Source organism: Tasmannia lanceolata, unplaced genomic scaffold, assembly GCF_043159265.1.
Source record: "Tasmannia lanceolata isolate RefF3 unplaced genomic scaffold, GAP_Taslan_0.1 ptg000002l, whole genome shotgun sequence".
Taxonomy (NCBI): Eukaryota; Viridiplantae; Streptophyta; class Magnoliopsida; order Canellales; family Winteraceae; genus Tasmannia; species Tasmannia lanceolata.
Window position 1 is genome coordinate 53,134,952 of NW_027518679.1, and position 24,687 is coordinate 53,159,638.

A 24,687-nucleotide genomic window follows, 5' to 3' on the forward strand; every position below is an offset into this window, starting at 1 on the left:
TGACGGAGAGTGAGCGGTTAGTAGCCAATAGCGCCCTAGTTGATGGCATTCCTCTCTGCGGCTGGCACTCGAGGAACCACGGGGCACTCCATACAGAGCAAGCAAGTCTTAGGGATGAGAGCAGCTTATTATGCTTTTATTCCAGCCAACGAAGCTCCGTCTAATAGGGGCGCGGTTCACCCATCATACCTACTAAGTAGAAGGCAGCCGAACTCGGACCAGTGCAACAAAGTTTAGACTCTCGCGACTGGACTCTATCACAGAAGAGGTTGTGCAAAAGGGAAGGGGGATGAAAAGAAGCTTTGCAAAAGAGCGACCAGCAGAAGCTCTTTGGGCGATTATATATATATATACTAGTAAATAACCCCGTGCGATGCACGGGCCGACAAAGAACTGTACGGACCACAACATAGGTTGATCCAAACCGTCCATGTGATGGAACACAACAGAAATAGGTTGTGCCCGTAAAATCATTTCCATAGGCTGATCCTAGCCCTCCAATCTATAGAGGTTTCCATAATATGTTGTTCCTCTTAAGGTGCCCGGAATTCGTCAATATTTTGAAAGATGTCCTGAATCCGTAGTATTATGTAATATGTTCACAAAAATCCGTAGTATTAGGTAACATATGTACCCAATCCGTAATTTTGCAAAGAAAAAACGTCACTATGTTGACTTTGTCCACCTTTTTTTATTACAAAAGCAAAACGGAGGGGGGTAGGATTGAAATTATGTGGCTTTAATGGGTGCCTTTGTTAAAAAGCATAAAGGAGGGGGTAGGATTGAAAATATGTGGGTTGAATGGGTGCCTTTGTTAAAAAAGTCAAAAAAGGTGATGTGTAATTCTCATAGAATTTTAGGAGAAATTCAAATAATTCTCTCATTTTCTCTTCTGCTATATATATATATATATATATATATATATGAGAATTTATATGGTGGCCGACCGTCAAAATTACAAGGGCAGGGTTTGCCACCCTCCCATTTTTTATCTTGGTCAAACCACCTTTTTTTACTTCCCACTTAGATAAAAAATCAAGGGGCAGGGTTTTGACACCCCTGCCCTTGTAATTTTGACAGTCGGGCATCATATAAAAACTATCTCTATATATATATATATATATATGGAATTCATCATCTACACTTCCTTTTTTTATAATGGCACTCAAATAACTACTTTAAAACTTCTCAAATTTACTTTTAAAGCTTTTACAATTCTCAAGATGCTCAAAATAGCCCTTTCATATATGGGGTGGCATGCGGTTTGTAATATGAAACATGTGCAGCAAATGGCATTGAAAAAAATGCAAGTGCAGCAACTGTTAGCCGTTGCACAAAAATGTGTTGGACATGAAAACAAGTGTCAATTTAGAACAAGTATTCATTTAAAACAAGCGTCAATAATTTATAGGAATGTGATTCAAATTAAATGAATGAAATATCCACAAGAATAAAAAAGACCCCTCCTCTCCCTTGACCAAAACCTAAGCTAAGCCTTCGCCCCATATTTTCCCTCAGCAGGTGCGGTAGCACAGTAGCACAATTCGAGTGGCATCTAACATTCAACAGTCCAACCTCCATTAGCCCATAAATTGAAAGAAATTCAACGGCCAAATAATTTAAGAAACCCATTATTTATTTTTGTGCGTAGCACATCGCACGCTAGCTAGAGTTGGTGTATGACTGGCCACCACGTCTAGGTGACGCAATATCTAGCCCTCCTACCAATCGTCGGAGGCCTGATATGACAGTGCAACCGCAGAGCCGAAAAGTCACTATTTATTTGTTTCTTTTTTTGTTCGACGGCAACTGCAAGCCAGCCAGCCATCAGCGCAAGCCAGGGTTGTGTGGAACATGTTGCCCCACCCCAGCGACGTTGTCCAAAAACCAGTGTTACATGGATTCGGATTCGCGTGTCGGGATCCGACCCGGATTCAAGAACTCGGATTCGGCAAATCCCCAAAAGTAGGATTCAGATTCGGTAATTTTTAAATAAAATAAAATTTTCAAAATTTAATATATATATATATATATATATATATATTCATGAAATTTTTGAGGGTAAAGGGTTGGGCGGGTTTTGTATTAAGAGAGTTTAAGGAGGAAGGGGGTCGATGTTCGAGGGTCGAGGCGCTAGGGTTTTTATTAAAAGAGTACGGTTGTACTTTCCTATAAAAAAAAAGTTAATAAGAAAATACGTTTAAAGGGAAAATATAAAGGATTCACATTTCAAAAGAGACAACGATGAATCGGATTCGCTCGAAAAAAACATGATTCATGCAGGACACGGCTACGACAAGAATCCGGGTGTGTCCCACGTGAATCCATGTCCGATTCAGATGCGGAAACGTGTCGACACGGATTCGGCAGAGGGGGCAAAGAATCCATGCAACATAGCCAAAAACCCAACCAATAACTAGTAGCCCAAATCCGGTGATACGACAAGCAGAAGAAACCCCCATATTTTTCTCTTTTTTCCTTTTCGTTCTTATCTCTTCTCCCAACTCTCCACAGAGGGCATTCATTTGCAAATTGCAAGTCATAGTGGAGCGGCGACCGGATAGATGTTTGTTGGAGAGAATCATCAAAGACATTATGGCAAGTGCAACAATTCGTGGAGAAAACTCCACCACCTCGACTGATTTTATGGTGAATGCAGTGTTTTAAAACTCGTTGGCTCGGCTCAGGACTCGGCCGAGTCGACGCGGAATGGTGGTAGCCGCGTTATAGAGTCACAGACTCGGCCGAGTCCGAGTCATGTTGAACCCAAAAAAAATGAATGACTCGGAAAAAATAAAAAACAAGATTTGTTTTTTCAATGTAGTAGACCACTGAAAGCTATAGGGCAGAATGTCTTGTCACTTGTCACCTGCCAACTAGAGTAAAAATAAAAACTTTTTCCAATCACAAGATTCGTTTTCAGTAAAAATAAAAAAACAAGAAGGCTGAATGTGTTGTCACTTGTCACCTGCCAACCAATACAGCCGTTCTATCATGCCTTTTCAACCCCTAAATATTTGGGAAATGCCATAAGTGTCCCTTTGTTTATTTGTGGCAACCCCTTCGAGTGTATTTATGACTACTTTTTTGGACTACAGGGGCTGTCCCAGGTAAATAGGAGGGAGAATATAACATTTGTTTAAGGGATCTACTAGGCAATCTTGCAAAAAGCCATCTAGTGGCATATTTTGTCTTATTCATTACGGGCCCTTAATGAATCTGAGGTGGTTCTCTGCTGTAAAAGTGGGCTGTGAGCCTGTGAATGGCTTTTTACAAAATTGCCTAGCAAATTCCATTTTAAAAAGGGAAATGTTATCAGCACTACTGTATTTTGATGAGGGCACTCCTCACTTTATTAAAAGTACGGTATGGCCCGCATCATAAGATGATCCAAACCGTCCATTAGATGGGCCACAGCCTAAATAGGTTGTGCCCCAAAAATTATTTCCATAGGTTGATCCTAACCCTCCGATCTATAGAGGGTTAGGATCAACCCTCTACAATTCAGATGGGAGGGTTAGGATCAACCTATGGAAATGATTTTTGAGGCACAAGCTATTTATGTTGTGGCCCATCTAATGAACGGTTTGGATCATCCTATGGTGCGGGCCATACCGTACTTTTAATAAAGTGAGGAGTGCCCTCATCAAAATACAGTAGTGCTGCTAACATTTCCCTTTAAAAATACCTCTATATTATTTCTATACTTTTTCTATTTTTTTAGTTATTTTTTTAAATGAAGACTCATCTAATTTGACCGCATCAACCGCGCCAACCGCGTTTTTGGCCGCATCCGCGCCGAGTTGACAAGGATTTTCTTCGGCTGCGTTCAACGTCGGGTCCGCGTTTTTAAACACTGCTAGTGAGTGGCCATAGGAGATAGATGATGCATAGCACTGCTAAACTGAGGTAGGACTGATTAGGGAAGACAGGTTCAAGTCTGTTGAATTTAATCATAGAAGTGAAGATAAGGGGTAAATGCTATATTTTAGGGGTCTAGCAAAGGGGTCAAATAATACAGAACTGGTTTCTTCGCCTCTCTTTCTCTCATCTTTCCTACTTACATTGATTGTTTCTCTCTTCTTAGAGTCGAGGCTGAAGTAGAAAAAAGAAGAGGAAGAAGAAAAAAAAAACAAGAAAATAAAGAAGTTAACGTAATGTTTTATTGTTATTTTTCCTTTTTGGTTTTTTTAGTATCTGGAACCTACCGACCAATGGCTGAACAAAGAAAGAAGAAAAATAAACGGAGAAGAACGAAAATTTTATTGTTATTTTTTCCTTACATGTAGGGAAGCCGCATAAGACCGGAAGAAGAAAGAAGGGGGAGAAGAAGGCAAATTTTTCCTTTTGTCTTTTATTTTTTAAATCTGCATGCGGGAAGAGGGGAATTAAGAAGAAGGAAAGATGAAAATATTAAAGAAAGAAAGAAGAAGAAAAGGTAATTTTTAATTTTTACTTCTAAAATATGAGTGCAGCCAAGCAACGGCCGGAAGAAGAAAAAAATGAAACAAAGAAGGTGACGTGATGATGAAAGAAAGTGACGGTGATGATGAAAATGATGATGATGATGATGATGATGATGATGAAAGAAGGAAGAAGCAAGACAGAAGAAAATAGAAGAAGATGAGGAAGAATGTGAGTTTCTTTTCTTTCCTTTTTGCCCCATCGTATTATTTTAATTTTTAAATTTGTCTAAATTATAAATATTCCATTGTAGCATTTGTTTTTTTTTTAATTTCTAAATTTGTCTAAATCAAAATTGTAGCAATTGTTAATTTTTTAATTGATTAATTACAAGAAGAAGAAATCAAAGAGGCATGTATTTAAAGTTTTCAATTTATTTTTCCCCTTTTCACTATTTTTTCTTTAAATTTTGATATTTCGAATATTGATTAAGTTAACTTTTCATTTGTTATAGGTATGTATTGATTGAGTTTTTTTCTTCCTTTTCTATTTTTTTAATGTCTGTATTGAAATCTTTTATTTTATTTCACTTTCTCTCCGTGTTTTAGACAACCATGAACATTAGTGGCCATTAAAAAAGTTACAAAGTTCTCTCATGTTCTGTATTTCATGTTTTCTAAGTGATTTTTCAGTTGAGTTGCACGAGTTACTTGTTGCATGTCAATTAAATGCGTGCTCCTTGGTTTTTGTATGCCACATGTTCTCTACGAGCTTTGTTTTTGTCGTGGACATATTTAATCCGAAAATAGTCAAAACAATGAGCATAGCAGGCCTTCCAGTTGCTACATCTATTCATCATCCTCACTTAGCGATCTGTAGCCATTCGAATCTATATTCATTTAGTGATCTCTTCGTCAGGTGATTGTTACAATGTTTGTCTTCATGATGCCTGAACATGTTTGAATTATGTCCTGATATGAGATTTGTTTCACTTAAGCCTTACTTTCAAGTTCTGTTATGATTGTGGAATCATGAATGCTCTAATCGTATTCACAATTTGCCTTCTTAATCTGGCCTAACTCTCTTCATATACGTGTTTGATCATGCACCCTATAATTGGGGTGCAACTCGGGTCGGACTCAACCCGAACCCGTCAGGATCAACCCGATTTTTTCTCAGGTAGGGTTGGCACTCGGACCGAGTTGGGTTCGAGTTGCGAAAAGCTCACCCGAAGTAATTTCCGGTTGAGGTCTCGGGAAACCCAACCCGAGGCAAAACCCGATTTTATCTCGCTTTTTATTACCTAACCCAACTTTTACAGATTTTTTTTATTGAATTACTAATTCCTATCGTATCCCCCAAAACGCGTAAGAAACCACCTAACCTAAATCCTATATCTCGAAAAACCCTACAGCACTGCTCATATTTCTCCTCGACATTTTTACCCTTTCTACATTACAACTTCCTATCGCATACCCTAACCAGCTAACCTAAATCCTATATTCTGAAAGGCCTAAAACCTTTTCTCAGTTTCTCATATTTTTCCCCTTTACTGCCAGCTCATGCATTACTCTCTTGGGACCTTGTCATTAGGGATGGCCGACAAGGAGGCCAATGAGCGGCAGCATGGAGGAGATCTGGATCGTGCATCTGCAGTGGAGAAGGATTCTCCTGCGGCTGCTGGTCCACTATCTTGTTATAAATCTGTTCATCAAGTTCTTGGTGGATGCACAAGTTTTTTCAGTTCTGCCTCTCTTTCTATAATCTGAATATCCACTTCCATCGTTGTTTGCTTTCTTCAAATGAATGCACAGAATACTTGTTGTAGTGAATGTGAAATCAGTCGTTCTAGGATTGTTCGAATCAGATTTTTGTACAAAGTTGGTTAGGGTTGAGTTCGGGTTTTGCTCTCTGGTTTTCCATCTGTTTTTGCTCATTAGCTACTTTTTCAAACAAGCTGGTTACAGGAATCCTCAGGTTAGGGTCGGGACATGGAGGGTTAGGGTTACATTTGGGTTCGGGTTCGGGTTGATGCACTTTGGGTTGGAGCTCGGGTCGGGTCCAGTTAGGGTTGACACATCACCAAGAATGCAGAAATCGGTTGTATCCAGCAAAATCCAGGGGAATCTCCATCTCAGTCAACAAAATCAACTGCATATGGGGTGAGATGCTCGGTCAACAAAGAGAAATTACTGATTTCAATCTCCCACCTATTATATCTCTGCTCAGAAAAAAGGGTTTTCAGTTCGTTTATACAGCTCGTTTTCTTCCAAGTTGATGATTTCTCTTTGTTTTCTTGCTGGGTGATTTGGTTTTCACAGGAAAAGATGCTGGTTTCTCTTTGTTTTGTTGCTAGGAGATTTGGTTTTGCAGGAAAAGATGGGTAACAAGGGTAAAAAATGAAGGCTCTGGAGGAGCTCTTCAAGAGAGCATGGATCGGTGTGGAAGGGTATGAAAGTAAGAGGCAGAGGCTAGCATCTTAGCCATCGGATTTTTCTTCAGTAGTTGATGGAAGGAAGAAATTGAAGGGATGAAACAAAACATGTTATCATTGAGGCTTTTGGAACCCATGGCCGCAGAGAGAGAGAGAGAGAGATTTGCTTACCCTGCTTCGTCAAAAGCTGGAAATCGAGTGATCTGTGAGGAACGGAGAGGAGCGTGCTGAAGATACGTGAGGAGCGTGCCGAAAGAGTTTTACTTTCTCTGGGTTCTCTCGCAAGGGTCATCTTCTCAAGAACGATGAACGGAAGGGCGATGGCACGGAAGAAAGATACAAGAACAAAGAATAGCACTGTTAGGATTCATTTTCTGCTTATATCCTCTTGATTTAGGTGGAAAATGTGAGCATACGATTTGGGTGCCAGCTCGACTAACAAGGCTTCAACGAGGATTATTTCATAAATTGAAACTTCGCTTTCCCCGGCAACTGAACATGTGTTCTAGGGAAAATGCGTCATTCATCATGAAGAGAAGTGTGATTACCTGTGTAGATTGTGAGAACGTCTCCAAACTCTTCACCCTGCCCATCCGTTACCGCCACTGCCATATTAGTAGCACCATTGTCCGCCTGCTCAGCTCGCTTTGGACAATCCCGCTTGATATGGCCATATTCCCTAACTTAATTTACATGTTAATGTAACTTCAATAAGCACAACCATTGCTTTAATAAACAGGATAATTAAGTTCAATTACTTGTTTTTAGATTTGAGAAACATTGAAAATAGATTTTTTTCATGTATTTGTAATTTTCACTATTTTTTTTTTTGTAATTTTCATTATTCTTCCGCTTCTTGCGCTTCTCGTTTCTTCCCCTCCTGATGGCCCTCACTTCCTGCTTCGCTTCTCGTTTTGACAACCTTGACCAAGACAATATGGCACAAGCAACAGTAACAATGATGAAAAACAAAAAAAGAAGTACAAGATTGCTTTAGTCCGCCTACTCAGGCATATAAACTCAAATGACCACAATAGGACAGGCCAGTCGGTTTGCTAATCTATCAGCCTCCCCCATTGGCTTCTCTATTCATATGACGCTACATTTAATTTTTCCGAACACCACATCTGAAATTCGCTACCATTTTGCTGCAGATTCCAATGAATAGTAATTCATCACTTAATAATAGCTTTCCTAATCAAAATATATCAGTTGGGTGTGAAGTTTAAGAACTAGCACAAATTGCAACAGCAAGTAAAAGCCCCATGTTTCTCAAAGTTGTTCTCTCCATCCTCATTCTCTTTAGCAAAAATCATTTCTTTCATTTCTTTTGTGTTATTTTGTTATGGACAACATTGAGCTGTTATTTATTGGCTTGTTATGAATTGTAATCTATATTTTTGAATTTTTTATCTTTTTGGCTGTTATGGATGTTTGAGGTTATAGTTTATTATTATAAATTGATTGATGTCTAGTGCTAGAAATGAAGCATGAATATTTCTAGAATATTTTAGCTTCTCTTTTTTGCAATTTTCTCCATGAGAGTTTCTCTGTTTCCTATATTTTATGAATTTTTAGTCTTAGAAATCAAAAAAGTGCACAGGGCTTACACCTCATAACTCATGGATCATGCTTTGCCTCGCAGAAGAGTTGAATGCCACAACTCACACGGTCACACCTGCACCTTCAGGAACACAAGTCATGAGTCATGACATCAGAAATTAGGCCAACTCCTGACCCTAATTCCAAGCATTTGCAAGACAATGACTGTTACAATCACAGAAATAAAAATGGAAGGCATGAAACCTTGAACAATAAAAATTAGGATCAGAGAACAGCAAATCATGGGACGGTCCTCTCAGTTTGGAAGTAAATTAATCCCAGATGTAATTTACGAAGAGTCGTGCCTCCTTTTTAGTTTTCTGATCTTTTTTTTTTGAAAGATGACAATGTTCATCGATATTAGAAAGGCATTAGAGACCAGGGGTCCCGTCCTGCATTACAAAATACCGGTAACTGGGCATACCCAAAACCGAGACAAGGACACTTAACCGGACCCATTCAAAACCAAGGCGAGATTATATTCCATCATGGCATTACCTATCTACCCTATATATTCCCAACGATTCATGTGGCCAACCTAAACACAAGTCCTCCTCCAGGTAGTAACCCAAATATATAGCATCCCCCACAGAGATAATGCAATCAAACGTAAATCCCAAAAAACTCTTCACCAATAATCCATGCAACTGTGCAAGGCAAAAAAAATATAAAAATTAAAACTTCCCTTCTACTCAACACACTTCCTAAGATCCAAAAGAATATTCAATTTCATTTTCTATTTGATACTCAACCAAGTAGTCCAGGAATCATCCTCCTTTCGATCCTCAACGCTGGAAACCCGTTTCCGGCTAATCAAAGCCTCTAATCTCTCAATCCCCGCCACCCTCTTTTCTTCCCAATGAAGGGACCGCTCTTTCCTTTCATCTCCCAGGAGCTTGATGAGCAGGGGGTGTTTATGTAATGGCGAGTGGGATTCCTTGACGTTACGCATACCTGAAATTTCAAAGAATATAGCCGGCCTCCTATTGGCTACCTCTTTAAAAGATTTCCACTGTCTTTTAAGAAATATATTGACTTTTTCTCTTGGGGTTGGTAGGGACACAGACGCCAATTTTTCATTGTAGACCATAGCTTTTACAGTTGATAAAACCTCCTCAATTTCTAGCACCTCCAAGGGGTGCTTCTTGTAAGAAGGGGAGGGATTATCAAATGAGTCCCGGTCTTGGGCATCCATTTTTAGTGAGATACTTGTCCTTGGTTCTTTTCTTTGATGGTAAAATAAACCCCATATTTCAATCCTTCAGCATAAGAGCCACCACCGAACTCCGAAAAAACAAATGTCTTTTACACTTCCCAATCACCTCCATCATTACATTTCAGCAGCTACACACTAATATAGCCCCCGTAAGCAAATTCCATAAGGCCCTTTGACTTCCTCAGGAAAAAAAGACAACTTTTAAACTCCTAGGACTGACAAGTCTACTCAATCTTCCAAGATATCCTTTTAAACTTTTACCCCAATATACAACCTCTTTTTGACAGCTACACAAAAGATAGACGCCAGAATCATCAAACAAATCCAAATGTCAGGAAGAAGGACAGCCCCAGAATCTTGCTCTTATACCGAACATGCCACGTATGAGGGCCCACACTCTTCTAAGGACTGACGAAAATTTCGGGATCTCGATTAAACCTGGGCAGATATAGCTCACTACTCAATCTATTATTCCAAGCTAATCCAGGACCCTGCTCTCGCGGTCCTGATTTGAAACGCAGATGTCCTTTCAAACCAGGCTTGGGAAGCGAGCCTCGCAAATTTCCAAATCTGACCCTTGGAAATTTGAAATTTGAATCCTGACAATGGAGGTCCAGTGTGCCAATTGACCGCCTGGTCTGAAGCTCACGGGGGGCACCGGCAGCCTATTCACCGATGGGGCATTCAACGAAGGTACTCTCTGACCAACTCTAAGAGCCAAAAGGGGGCCTCTGGAACCCTGAATGGAGACTCCAACTGTGTAACAATGGTTGGAAATATGAATCTTCACAGAAGAAGAAAACTTCCATCGTGGGACATATATTTTGGCTGATACAAAGCACATACACTGATTATGGAGACCCTCTATTTTAACTCCCAACACCTGTCCAAAAAATTTTATCAGGGCTTCAACCGTCGATGAGGCCCACACATGTAATGGAATACCGAAAAAGCTAACCCATAATGTCTCAGAGCCCTGAGTGTAATCTGGGGACCAAGGGGAAAGAGACGATAGGAACACTCCCCAGTTATCGACTCCCAAATCCAGAACCCTTAAGGCCACCTCTTCGGAATCAAAAACAAAAAGGATCTCTTCGTTGGAGAGCAAACAAGGGCAAGGGAGGGTGGGAGAATTCTAGGACTTTTTGGCCCACTCCCAAAGGTCCTGAAGGGATCCAGGCGAATCATTCCTTCTACCCACCAGACATGCCTTTAGAGAATCCATTCTTGTTTTTACCTCCTTTCCAGAAATAGAGATCAACGGAGATCCATCTTCCACCAGAGAGGGCGAAATTACCCAGAATCAGGCCATGGATCAGCTTCCGGAGCTATCAGGCCTTCAGCCCCTGATGTGGTGGGGAATGGATATGAAGGGTTTTGTTTACGATCCAGGTGACAACAACAGTCAACTCGACAAAGGAAGGGAGGTATCAATAGGAAGACTTTACTAGAAATGAAGAAAATCCCAACAACACTTCAAAAGAAAACAGCAGAGACTTCCAAAAATAAGACAAAAAAAATGTGTCAGGGATTTAAAATAGACTACCAATGCCCAGCAGTCCAAAAGCAGTCAACATGTACACATAATTGCGTAAACATATATGCAATGTGAACATTTACTGGGATTACCCACATAACTAAAAAGTGGCACATAAACTTGATATTTTCAAATGAAGTGATCACAATCAATAAGTGAAATTCTTCAATGTTGGCACTTCAACTCCAAATTCTCGAAAATAACCCAGCCACGAGATTTACAAATTGCCATAACAAACAATGAATGTGAGACCTGCTCTCCATATATTACATGGTCCTTTCAAGCATGGTTTTAAATTTCAACCAAAACCGACACAAAACAACCGAAATGTTTCCATTTTCATCCCCTCCGAAATGCATTAAGAAATCAAAATTGTAAGTGTATTAGTGGTATATTATACCACTATTTGTTATATAATTATATTTATATGAATTGCATGTGAAATCTGGTGTACATATTATATTATGTATAGATATTTATATGAATTACGTGTAAAATGTGGTATGTATTGAATTATCAGACATATACGACGACAGTGCATGTCACTACGTGTTCGATGTTAAACCATTAAGGTGTAATTTTACTTGTGTGATGCTTTTTGGGTGTACAGTCATGCTTATTCTAGCAATTCCTGAAGCTTCATCTTCAATGTTCATCACTTGCATATGTTTTCATATGTTTCAGCGATTTTAAGGATTTCCACAAAAAATTTCCATACAAAACCAACATGTTTCCATTTCCGTCACGATCGAAACACATAATGCAATCAAAACCTAAAACCTTGCTTTTGAGTCGCATGAATAGCTTTCCGTGCAGTGCAGTTCGCCAACATAAGCTACCTACTGGAATTTTCTTCTAATCAATAACCGGTGCAAGAGTACCAGGTCCTTGCATTTGCAACTTGTATCAAAGCCATTGGTGTGCAGCGTAGTAAAACAAATAACATAAGAACTCTAAAAATACACCAATATAAATGGGTAATATAGATTTTTTTTATTTTTTATTTTTTTATGACGTAGGATGTCCCCACCCCCTTCGGGAGTAGGACAAGTCCCTATGGGTAATATAGATGATGCACTAACCGCTTCCAATGTCTCATAGATAGGCAAAATGATTTCCTGAAGATAAGAGACAGAAGAACCATCTTCATTTGTACAGCTTGCAGCTGGTTTAGCTTCGGACTGGTCTAAAATGGTGTCCAACTCCCTTGCCATCTGCAAATTACAAATAATATTTAATACAAGGAAATGGGTTATGAGATGAGTCCACTAATAGCATAAACAAAACAAATGTGCATAAATATAGACATATGCAACAATGTCTAAACACTCGTACTCCAACAAGAACTCGGCCAAGGTAAACCGAGTCGATCTGGGTGAATCAATGGCCGAGGTCAAATCAAGGGAGTTTTTATGAACTAGGTAGGACCAAAAGTGATGATTGACACTCAAAGTTTTTTAAACAGTGAAATGATATGCATATGTGATGCACATACATATATGCCCGTGTATGAATGTGTACATAAATATAGATATATGCAACAATGTCAAAAAACTGGTACTCGAACTAGAACTTTTTTTTTTTTTTTTTAAATGCTCTCGAACTAGAAGTCAGTCAAGGTAAACCGAGTCGATCAGGGTAAATCAATGACTGAACCGACTCGGTCAGATTTTCATTGACCGGGGCAAATGAAGGGAGTTTTTGATGAACTGGGTAGGGCCAAAAGTGACGGATTGGCTCTGAGTTTTTTAAACAGTGATATGAATATCCATGCATGTGTATGAATGCATCAGATGTACAAGCATGATAAGGATAAAAATCTCATAAACAAAAAAATGAGAGAAGAATTAGCATCATAAAATATGGAAAGTGAACTGTCATTTTTTAATGGAAAGTGGACTTGCATAATTATGAAGAATGATAACGTAAAACTGAAAGAAAATACAGTGTAGCAACAGAATATCATATTTTATGTAACCAACTCATATCAGCCAAATACTAAATTCTAAGAAAGTCTCCCATTTAATGAACATGAAATAGGAAAGATTGAAACCAAAATTATATGTTGATGCTAAAATAAATATACTTCTATCTGCAGATCTGGAACATGTAAGGAGCAAAATTGTCTACAACCAATACTATGAAATACTCACATGGTGGAATATATAGCAAATGCATTCAGGAAGAAAACGAACATTGGCAGCTTCACCCCAAATGAGAAAGTACAAAGAAACCAAAAAAAGCTTCCTGTCTCGGTTGATTGCTTCCATGCTGAAAAGGTAAGCAATTGAGATTTGTCTATTAGTAAATGGAAGGCAAAGAGGAAAGATCCTGAATAGCTGAACTACTATAAATACCTGTTCCATGCAAGGCGTATGCGCAAGTATTTGCACCATTTGATGTAGTTATCCAATAACTTGCGGAAAACCTCAATGATAGCCTTCTCATCCAATTTCTGCAGGTGCGAAACATAAACAGAAAGAATTGATAAATTTGGTCGGCACACTCATATCACAAACCCTCAGCAGGCAATCCAAACATTCAAACATCTTCCCAAGAATGAACGATATCAAATCCCAATATATTGAAAATTTTGAACTGGCCAGAAAATGCATTGTGCTGCACATGAACAAGTAACAGAAAAAGAAATAAAGGGGATAAATGATGCGAATATTTCATAAAGCCATTGCAAGTGATGTAAAAGAATTTACAAACCCGCCTGAACAACAATAACACAGAGAGTCCACAGACAGCCGTCAGAAAAACAGAATCTCAAGCACTTGCCCACAATAAGTTGAGGAGGTGGTAGCAACATGATAGTGGGACCATGCATAGAAGACAACTCATAAAAGAGACCCCCATATATTAATGCAAGTAGTAACGTGCTCTAATACCAATTAATGCAGGAGGATGGCAACTTGCAGTCAAATCTTTCCAAAGATTAGAAGAAACAAACATACAATAAACATACAGTGATCCACCAATAATCCTCAAGAAGAATCCAAGATAATGCTAGGCACGGATAAAGAAACAAGATATACTTGATCAATCTAGGTAAATCAGAAAAAAGGCTCAAAACCACGTAGAAAATGTCTAAGAAAGCCCCAACCCCAAAACCCACCCACCAACCCACAAGGTGGTTCGGTAAGAGACTTTCCTAGTACCTAAACAATGAATTCGGAAGTTAATTGGTGTTGCTTTCCATTCTTCGATCATGGGGATGTATTTGCTATGCACATGTAGCTGCAACTAGTTGTGCAAGTTCCCTGCAAAAGCTATCAATTGTAAATTTGTTGCCTAATGTGACAATTATAAGGGTGATCATTGCTATTCTCTAGTGTCATAAAAGGTTAGAATCTCCCGCCATGTTACATTTGATGAGCATACAATACAACCCGCCTATTGTGGCCTTGAGATTAAGGAGCAGATAAATGAAACGACCGAAATGTTTCTGTTTCCATCTCCGCCAAAACATATACCGAAATTGCAAAGCATACCGAAACCAAAACGATAAGTGCATTAGTGGTATACTATACCAGTATGTATTACTTAGTTATACTTATATGAATTGCATGTGAAATGTGGTATATTTATTATGTATAAACATTTATATGAATTACATGTAAAATATGGCATGCATTAAATTGTCAGGCATGTGTTGTCGCGCATGTCACTTATGTGTTCGATGTTTTTAATTCACTATGGGTGGTATTTTGCTTATATGATGGTTTTCGAGTGTGTATTTATGATTGTACCAACACTTCCTGTAGCTTCATCTTAAAAGTCGATCCTTTTGCATGTGTCCATAAATTTTTTTAATTTTACAGGATTTCCACCAAAGTTTTCAACTGAAACCGGCATGTTTCCATTATTATCATGACCAAAACACATACTGAAATCGAAACCTAAAACCTTGCAAGCCACTCCTATTGTACATTTGCCTATCAGTATTACTCGGCCTTCTTCTACCAGAACAGATAGTGATTGATAGCATTTCATGTAGCCATATGAGAAGAAATACATGTGAAGGATAGGTTAACATACGTATTGACTGATAACTAAGATATCTACTTCATTTGAAGAAGCAATGAAAGTTGTAGATAGCTTGAAGCAATTGAGGAAAAAAAATGATTTCCCTGCACAAAGATGACACGGGAGATTAATCCTAGACACGTAAACAAAAATGTGGTTGGTTGCAAGAGGGTGCTCAAACTAAAGCAAAAGGACGATGGTACAGTGGATAGGTACAAAGCTAGACTGGCTGCAAAATGGGTGCAATCAACAATATAGTCTAGACTATAACAAGACTTTCACTCCTATTCATCTAATTCTTTCTAACTATAAATAATTTATTTGGATGGGTCTTCATCATATGGGACAGACCGAAGAGAGCATTATGTGGTCTGAACTCTTAAGCAAGCACCAAGAGCATGGTTTGACAGATTTAACAAAGAAAAAAAAAACATGTGCGATGCACAGGCCAACAAAGAACTGTACGGACCACATCATGGGTTGATCCAAACCATCCACGTGATGGAACACAACATAAATAGGTTGTGTCCGTAAAATCATTTCCATAGGCTGATCCTAGCCCTCCAATCTATAAAGGTCTCCATAATTGTTGTTACTCTTAAGGTGCCCGGAATTCGTCAATATTTTTAAAGGTGTCCTGAATCCGTAGTATTATGTAATATGTTCACAAAAATCCGTAGTATTATGTAACATATGCACCCAATCCGTAATTTTGCAAAGAAAAAACGCCACCATGTGGACTTTGTGGACAAAATGTATAATAAAAAATTCATAAAGAAAGGTAAAATAGGTATTGTGAAGGGGGTAGGATTGAAAATATGGGGCTTTAATGGGGGCCTTTGCTAACAAAAGCAAAAAAAAGTGATGTGTAATTCTATTAGAATTTTGGAAGAAATTCAAATAAATGCTTCCTTTTCTCTTCTGCTATACCAACTTTACAATTCCTCAAAAGTTGTGAAAGAGGTAATAAAGTGTTTAATAAAGTAAGAAAGGCATTGTTTTATCATTTTTCTTTTGGGAATTTTTTAAAGAGATAATAAATGGGTAACTGGACAAAAGTGTCAATTCATTGACTGACACTTAACTGTTAATTTTCTTGCCTAAATTTGGGAGCAGTAACCTAAGCACACATACAATCAACTGAAAAAAACCCAAACTTAAGCCCACACAGTCAAAATAAGCAACCCATACATGATTCGGAAGCTATAATCACCTTTTTTATAGTAGGCAATTTATCAAAGAATCGTAAGAGATGGATGGAGGGGAGATGGGACACGTGGTAGATGAATAATACCTAGCCTAAGGTCATTAAAAACTATATTGATATAAATTATTTATGGGCTAAATTGTAAAAGCATATGAGAGAGAGTGCAGGAGAAAAATCGGCAGCTAAAAAAAGAATTCTCTTTTTTCTCTTCCTATATTGTAGTGTGTGTGTGTGTGTGTGTACACACACACACACACACACAGAGGAAATGGTTTCTGCGCTCGAGCACGAAAACAAGGGTGGGGCCACATTTTTTATGGGATCCAAAGCATTCATTTGATGGGCCCTTTCATGCATAGGGTGTCCACCAAAAATCATCTCCATTGGATCACCTTAGGGTGTCCACTTGTGGGGCCAAAATGGACAGATTTGTGGACAAACAGTATCTGTCCATTTTTAGCCCCACAAATGGACACCCTATGGTGATCCAATAGAGCTGATTTTTGGTTGACCCCCCATCAATGATGGGGCCTTCCAAATGAATGGTTTGGATCACCCCCCCCCCCCCTGTTTTTGGGCTCGAGCGCAAAAACCATTTTCTCATATATATATATATATATATATATATATATAGAGAGAGAGAGAGAGAGAGAGACAAGGGGAGGGAGGAGAGAGTTGAAAAGTGGATTAGCAAGATATCCAGGATCTGTTACCAACTATAATCTCACTCAAGTGGAATCAAGTACTCTACAATTGATGGAAAAAGGTAACTTATTTAGTTAAATAGCTACTTCGACTCTTTATACAAAATTCATTGCCATTGTTCCACAAATTTAGATACAATTCACATTCGAACTCTTTGAACGATGACAAACCTAGAATTTAATTGACAGAAACAAAGCCAAAAAGTTAAATGCATGCCATAGATTTCTGATAAGGTGCTGCTGCGGAATTCAGAAATAAAGTACAAGCATTTTTGTGTAGGACATCGCTTTCGACTGAAGTTTTCACAACAACAAGAAGCTTCACATAAATATTTCCAGTTCAGGTAAATAATTTCTTTTAATCGTATTGGAAAGGATGTAATTTATTAAAAGAAAAGAGACTAGTACAAGGGCCTAATCTAAAGGCCTACCTACACAGAAAAAAGATAAACTTTTGGATTTGTTTCGTATCAAAAAGAAAAATAACAATCAGAAAATGGTCCATCCATAAAGACCAATGGGGCAATATCGTGGGTATTGCAATTAGAAAGAAAAAGACTACAAAATAGATGAAAACTATATGATAAAGGAGCGAACATGCTCGCATTCATCATCTCACCCTTGATATTTGATCGGACAGCAGCAGACCTTTTAAGACGCCACTGTCCGATCAAATATCCGTCCTACGCTGAATGGGAGCATGTCCGCTCGTTCAGCATATAATTTCTCCAAAATAGATAATGTAATCGTACTATTTGCACAGAAACAAGTTCAAGCACTCTGCTTCTAGTCAGATCATGCGCATATAACTCACTGGTTCAGCTTCAACAGGTATGCCAAGACGAGATTGTGCATTTGCTATACAAAGAACCACATTCTCACGTTGGTTCCTGATATTATCTTTCTGCAAAACAAACAATTCTGAAGTATCACCATCTGGATACTCAGGAACTACATACAGAAAATACAAGGCATTGACAAACTCAATTAACACAAACATATCATACAAAATAATTTCAATATTGTATTACCTCTTCAAGAAAGAACTTTTATATCCATCATGATTGAATCAATACCTTAAGTTTATATGTTTTTATCAGGTAATCACCTCTAAGTTTACAATATGGTTTCAAATATTAATGGTTTTAAATATTTTATTACTTGACTGTAAACTTTCCATGCAGATGCTACAAATTGTATACAAGACATGTTAAGGCCTCCCAAAACATAACCTCGAACTTATAAATGCTATAAGTAGATAAAAAAACTTTTAGAAGTTCATTAAAGGGGAAATAAGGCCATTGCGAATATGAGGATAGATTCAGGCAGAAGGAAGTGACAGTTTGGAGAGATATCAAGTGATTCAGAGCAAAATTCCTAGAAGGGACTAGATTCAGAGTTATTCAGGGGACCGTATAAGGTCCTGGCATGATCAGTGGTGTATAGGGCCCTTTAAAGGATTTGAACCCAACTCTGTTCATTATTGTTGTGGATAAGGACGTGGTGGTCAAAGAGTGCTTCAAGCATAGGAAAAATAAGGTGGTATGGAGCAGGAATTTTTTTATAGAGAGCTCACCTCGGTGGCCGGCGCTTATTAGAGAATTTGGAAGGGTGCTACATCAAACAAGGATGGAGAAGATAAGAGGATTTGGATCTAGAACTCTTCTGGGGATTTAACTATTAAATCATATTGCTTTCACCTTGTGTCTTGCTCTGAGCCCTATAGAGTAGCCAGGATTTGGACATTCCAAAGCCCCACCTCGGGTTTGTGGCTTCGCCCAGGCTGCTCTGCTCAATAGAATTCAGGCGGACTTTTTGCGAAAATGTGAAACGTTGATCATTGACCATTGTGCACTTTGTATAGAGGCAGGGGAATCAGTTGACCATTTGTTCCTGAATTGCAAAATGGCTAAGGTGTGGAGCGGGATTCTGAGCAGGTTTAGAATATCCTGGCTATTCCATGCTTCTCTTATTGATTTACTAGTCGGATGGTCGTCGGCCCCTTAGAGAAAGAAAGGAAGGATTATGTGGAACGTTTGCTTTGTGGCAACAATTTGGGTTCTTTGGAAAGAGAGAAATGCTAGTTTTCAAGGGATATGCAAAGAAATCTTCTTTTCTCATTTCCAAAGTGTTGGCTTTATCGATCTCTTAGGTGAAAATCCTTCCAAGTTTCAAATGTGTGTCTGCTTTTGATTTACGTATGAGTGAAAGGAGGTATGATATACCTTTGAGCAGAGGTTGATGATAGTGCAGGGGTGGGAGCCTCCCGACCTGGGCAGCTTAAAGCTTAATTTTGATGGCTCTAGCATTGGGAACCCATCCCAGCTGGAATGGGGGTGTTCTAAGGGATGAGATGGGGGTTGTGATATGGGCTTTTGCGGGTCCTGATGAGGTGGCAGTTCAAGCTATGCATCAGGGTATCAAACTACTAGAGATGGAGGCCTTGGACAAAGTGGTGGTGGAAAGGGATTCCCTTATGTGATTCGTTGGCTTAGGGGTTCCCATGCCCCTCCATGGAGGTTCGCCAAATCTTTTGATGATATTCATGATTGGGTGGGAGATTCTAAGATTTCTTTCAAGCACGTTAGAGATCGACTAAGCAAGATGCTGATAGATTAGCCAAGGCTGGTGTATCTAAGGAAAGATTGGAACTTTATGATTTCCTTCCTCCTTGATTTCTTTTAGTTTTGTTGGTTTCTTGCTCGTTTGAAGGGTAACGGTTGTGTCTTCTAGCCCCTTTGGCTATTACGTTGTTTTTCTTGTCTTGACCATCTCGGTCTGTAATTCTCTTTTTTTCTTTAATGAAATTTCCTTGTCATTTAAAAAAAATTGATAAAGTAAATATACACAAACCTGAAAACCAAACACATATTGTAGGAGATCGAACATGTCCAAATTTCGCAGATCGGAAACCTCAAAATCATCAGGAAGTTGAGGAAAGTCTGCAGTGTAGCGTAGTGCAGATATAGCAGCTCTAACCTGGATTATCATTCATAAAAAATCAACAGCAAGCAAAGATAATTGTTAGATGTCATTACTAACCTTTACACAGAAAAATTGGCTACATGAACCCATGGCAATTGAGTAGAATGACACGAAAATAAAAAAGGAAATTAAATAGAGATTGAAACTTACTTCGGGGAAGAATCCAATAGCATTGGTTAAAGATGGTGCATCTAGAGGTACAATATTGTATGGAGTAAGTTCTCCTGTCAATGTTCCATCAGATTTCCTTATCCTTCTTAACTGAAACGGCCAAGGAACACGGTCCAGAGACCACAATATCTCACATTTAATTTGATAACAAAAAACAGTCAAGAATCAAAATTGCCTGATTGCAGGCACAGTAAGAAACATAACAAATATATAAAGTACATATACCAAAACATGGAAATTTTGAAAGGACAATATCAAAATACAATGCTGTGTAAACTGAAACAAGGGCAGCTCATAGAAAGTCAAGAAAATAATGGTCATAGAATAACTTCCCCGTTGGAACTTTCAAGGAGCACCTGAGACGGAACGCAATTGATCTCAATTTTCAGACTTGGTTTTATATAACATGCATTTTGAAATTTGACTCTTGAATATGAAATAGATGGGTCATGACATGCAAAATTCAACTCAACTCAACTCAACTCAACAAAGCCTTTGTCCCAAACTAGTTGGGGTCAGCTAAATGAATCCTTTAGAAAAATTTCATGAAGAAGGTGAGAGGAATCTACCCGGCTCTAATCCTGGCTCTAGTTGGGTTCTTCTACGTAGATCATTTTCTTCCATTCTATCCTATCCAAGGTCATGTTCTCTGTTATGTTCCTAGCTATCAAGTCTTTCCTCACTGTTCCTAGCTCTTAAGTCTTTCCTCACTGACATGCAAAATTATAAGAAAAAAAATACTATAAGGTGTTAAATGAGTAATTCAAGCCATAAGTATAAAACTAGGAAGAGGAAAGTTTACCTCCTCAACAATTAGCCTGCCCACCCCATCTGTAGCTGCATCTTTGCTAAGCACCTCCATAACCTCAATTAGGGCCCTCAGTGTTGCATAAACCTTTTTCATCTCTAAAGCTCTAAGCTCCAACCTGATAATATATCGGAAATAAGACATGTAGTTATGCAATGGGAACAATAAAAATACACAAGCATGTTTGAGAATCATTTAGATGTCATGCTAAATCGCATGCAATCAGCTGATGTGAAAGATAGCTACCCTTTGACTATCAGCCCAATTTTCTACTGGTTCAACCCAATGGTTCAAATTCACTGATTAAGCTAACAATTCAATGGGTCTACTCTGCTTGGGCAACCAAACAGTCAACTGAGAATATAAAGAGACAAACCTAGCATGATAAAATTTGTTGTTAGTTTTGGGATTAGCAATACACTTCTTTCACTACAAGAAAAAAAATGTGTAATTGTGCAAAATATTTACGACATGGAATATCCAATGAAACTCCTCCAGCGAGTTGGGACATATCTTCCCCCTCAGCATCTGAGGCATTAAAACTATTGAAACGATTAGTAACAATAATAGGTCTAAAGAAACATTGTACATGATGATAAGACAGAGACGTGCTGACAGAGTTCGGGCGGATATGTGTGAATTTTACAAGCATGTGTCTCACTCTATGCTGGTACATTTTCACGGCATGTCACTAAGATATTGTGTTCCACTTCTGTGGCATTCACACGCACACGCATGTATCCATAGCTTCTGGTATAACATACATGCATGCATGCATGCATATACATATATCTATATATAATATATAAATTATATCCAAAGCTATTAACTCACCCACCCAACATTGCATGTTCCGTTCTTTTGCCCTAATCCTGTTGAGATGGAGGGCACCCTTGTGAGTATTGGATCACAGGAGCGGCCCCAGTAATATGCCACCGCGGGGCCCTCTCCAGCAGTTGGGCAATCCAGTGGGCTCATTGGAGGGACTGGATCATAGGATGACCCTCACCAAATTGCATAGAGAGGCGAACTAGTTCAGAGAAGAATCCAGTGGAGAGAGTGGGCATGTGCCAATTGAGTTAAGTGCCCACTGCAGTGCGTAGTCCCATCTGAGACTGGACCGAGTATCGAACCGAGCTAACCTCTTGCTCATCGAGTCTACACAAGATGTGGACATGTGGTACAAGTTGACTTTTAGTTAGGATTATCCATCCCTTCCGGCCATCAACGAGTTGATATGTTCGAGGTGCCAATTCAATGAGGTATTTACAATGATGTGCCAGGTAGGAGCACAGAGCACTGAAGCCCAACGTTGGTTTCGATGCTGGCTGATTTTGTAATCCTCTGAGGGTGGGAACCTGGGCAGTAATCACGATCTGCCAACCATGCCAAGTCAATAGGAGGATTGGGCTCTCGTTGCAGTACAGGAAGCCAACTCCATCCATTGGCTTAGATGCATAATGCAGGAGGATCATGAAGTATTGTGGTTGGCAACAGGTCTTCATCAAGAGGAGCCCGCAATGGGAGAAGAGTAGAAGGGGTTGTTAACATATAGTGGTCGCCCAATGAAGGTGCTCCGTTGGAATGATTAAGGATTGTGGACACCGGGAAAAACAGCCCATGCTAACACGGTGTTGATCAAGCATAAGGCATCTATTTTCTCGCTTCAAGAAACTAGGATGAGCAGGCTATCGATGTTGGAGATGAGGGTGGTCGGATGCAGCAATTGGTTCAAATATGTGGCTCCTGACTCGGTGGGAGCTTCACAGAAACTTATTATTGTATGGATTGAAGCCCAATATAATTTGAAGGAGATCTTTGAAGATTACTCGCATCCTCTAGGGCACACCAGGGTTACCACGCCCCGTCTTTGATAACAGTTTGTAGAAAACCAAGAAATACCTTCTCAGCAGGGATAGAACATGAAGTGCAACAAAAATTCCAAGAAATGATGCAACGAAACAGTCACATGAGAAAACACAAGATTTACATGGTTCGCCAGTCTGCCTACGCCCACAGTAGAAGAATTTTTACTATTTCCAGTTTAGGGTTACAAACTTCTTTCTTCTTGGCCAAGAAAACACAGAGACAATATAGCTGCTCGTAACCCTAACCTATGGCTTATACATGTGGTTTTAAATTTCGACCAAAATCCGAAATTTCGGATTTCGGTCAAGACCGAAATCAAAACGTTCTGAAACCGAAATTGGCGAAAAGTACCAAATTTCAGCCACAATTTTGTCAATTTCGGCGAAATTTGAATAAAAATATTATTTTTTTATTCCTTTCCCAAATTTCAGCCGAAATTACCGAAATTTTGGCCCAAAAAATTGACATTTCGTGCGTCTTTACCAAATTTTCAGCCGAAATTTCAGGATTTCTGCTGAAATTTTGGTTTCGGCTAGGTCCGAAATTTATGCCGAAACCGAAATTTCAAACCATGCTTTATATATCAATGCCACTACAAAAAAATTAGCGGAAAACCGAAAATTAAATTTTTCTAACGGGGTGTTGCCCAGAAACCCCGGTAGGGGCGCGCAGCCCAGTGCATCCCCAGCGAGCTGACTGCGAGCTCGACTCGCATGTGCATCGCACACATTAGTCCTCAAGGGTCCTGTATAATGCTAAAATAAAACACATCTGCACAGCAAACTCCACCTTGGCTTGATTTCCGCAAGCACCTAAAGATCATACTCCGTTGTATACTCTTTCAGCTCCACACCTCGTGCACATGGGGTGCATGGGGTGCCTCACCAATCATCAACAACTGTTAATATTGGCCAGGTCTAAACAATGTTTGAACTCAGTCGTTGTAATTGACTTTGCCAACTTATTTATCGCATTGTCATATGTATGCATTTTCTTCAAGTTGATGCTTCCATCCGCCACCCCATTCTCGTATCTTATGATGTCTCACATCTATATGTTCCATCCTAGCATTATATACTAGATTTTTCGCCAAATGTATGGCACTTTGACTGTTACAGTGCAACAAGACCTCTTCCTCCTGCTTTTGCCCCATATCACAAACCAATTCATCCATCCAGATAGCCTCATTGGCAGCCACACATGCTGCCATATATTCAGTCTCTGTCATAGACAAGGAGATCGTGGACTGAAGAGATCCAAGAAATAGGCCTGCCTGCTAGTGTGAACACATAGCCTATAGTGGTTCTCCTCTCATCTAGTCCCCTACATAGTTTCAGTCTACATATCTTGTCAACCCATCTTCAATTTTGCCTATGCCATACACCAAGCCAAAATTTCCAGTGCCCTGTAAGTATTTGAGAATCCACTGCATTCCAATGCTCTTTTCTTGGATTCGCCATATATCTACTTACTACGCTCATACCATGAACCATAACTGGCCTCGTAAAGACCATTGCATACATTAGACAACCAATGGCACTTGCAAAAGGAACATTAGACATGCCTGCATGTTCGAGTAGATGGGCATAAGTGCTTACCCAGTTTGAAGTGGCCCACCAAAGGAGTGCTAACTGGTTTTGAATTCTTCATGTTGAACCTCTATAGCACCTATTTAATGTAATTGGCCTGTGAAATCTAAAGTACTCTCGTTCTTGTCC

General features: G+C 39.2%; 1 protein-coding gene across 1 annotated transcript in view; it reads right to left on the minus strand.

The window, feature by feature from the left end:
• GSL8 (glucan synthase-like 8) overlaps positions 1-24,687 on the minus strand; it is a 111,090-nt gene that overhangs the window by 74,629 nt on the left and 11,774 nt on the right. The window contains exons 4-10 of the mRNA XM_077380809.1: positions 21,095-21,218; positions 20,272-20,382; positions 19,990-20,115; positions 17,951-18,040; positions 13,551-13,648; positions 13,347-13,464; positions 12,276-12,407 (exon numbers count right to left, since the gene is read on the minus strand). Coding sequence (XP_077236924.1) covers positions 12,276-12,407; positions 13,347-13,464; positions 13,551-13,648; positions 17,951-18,040; positions 19,990-20,115; positions 20,272-20,382; positions 21,095-21,218 — 799 coding nt within the window. The remainder of the gene's footprint in view (positions 1-12,275; positions 12,408-13,346; positions 13,465-13,550; positions 13,649-17,950; positions 18,041-19,989; positions 20,116-20,271; positions 20,383-21,094; positions 21,219-24,687) is intronic.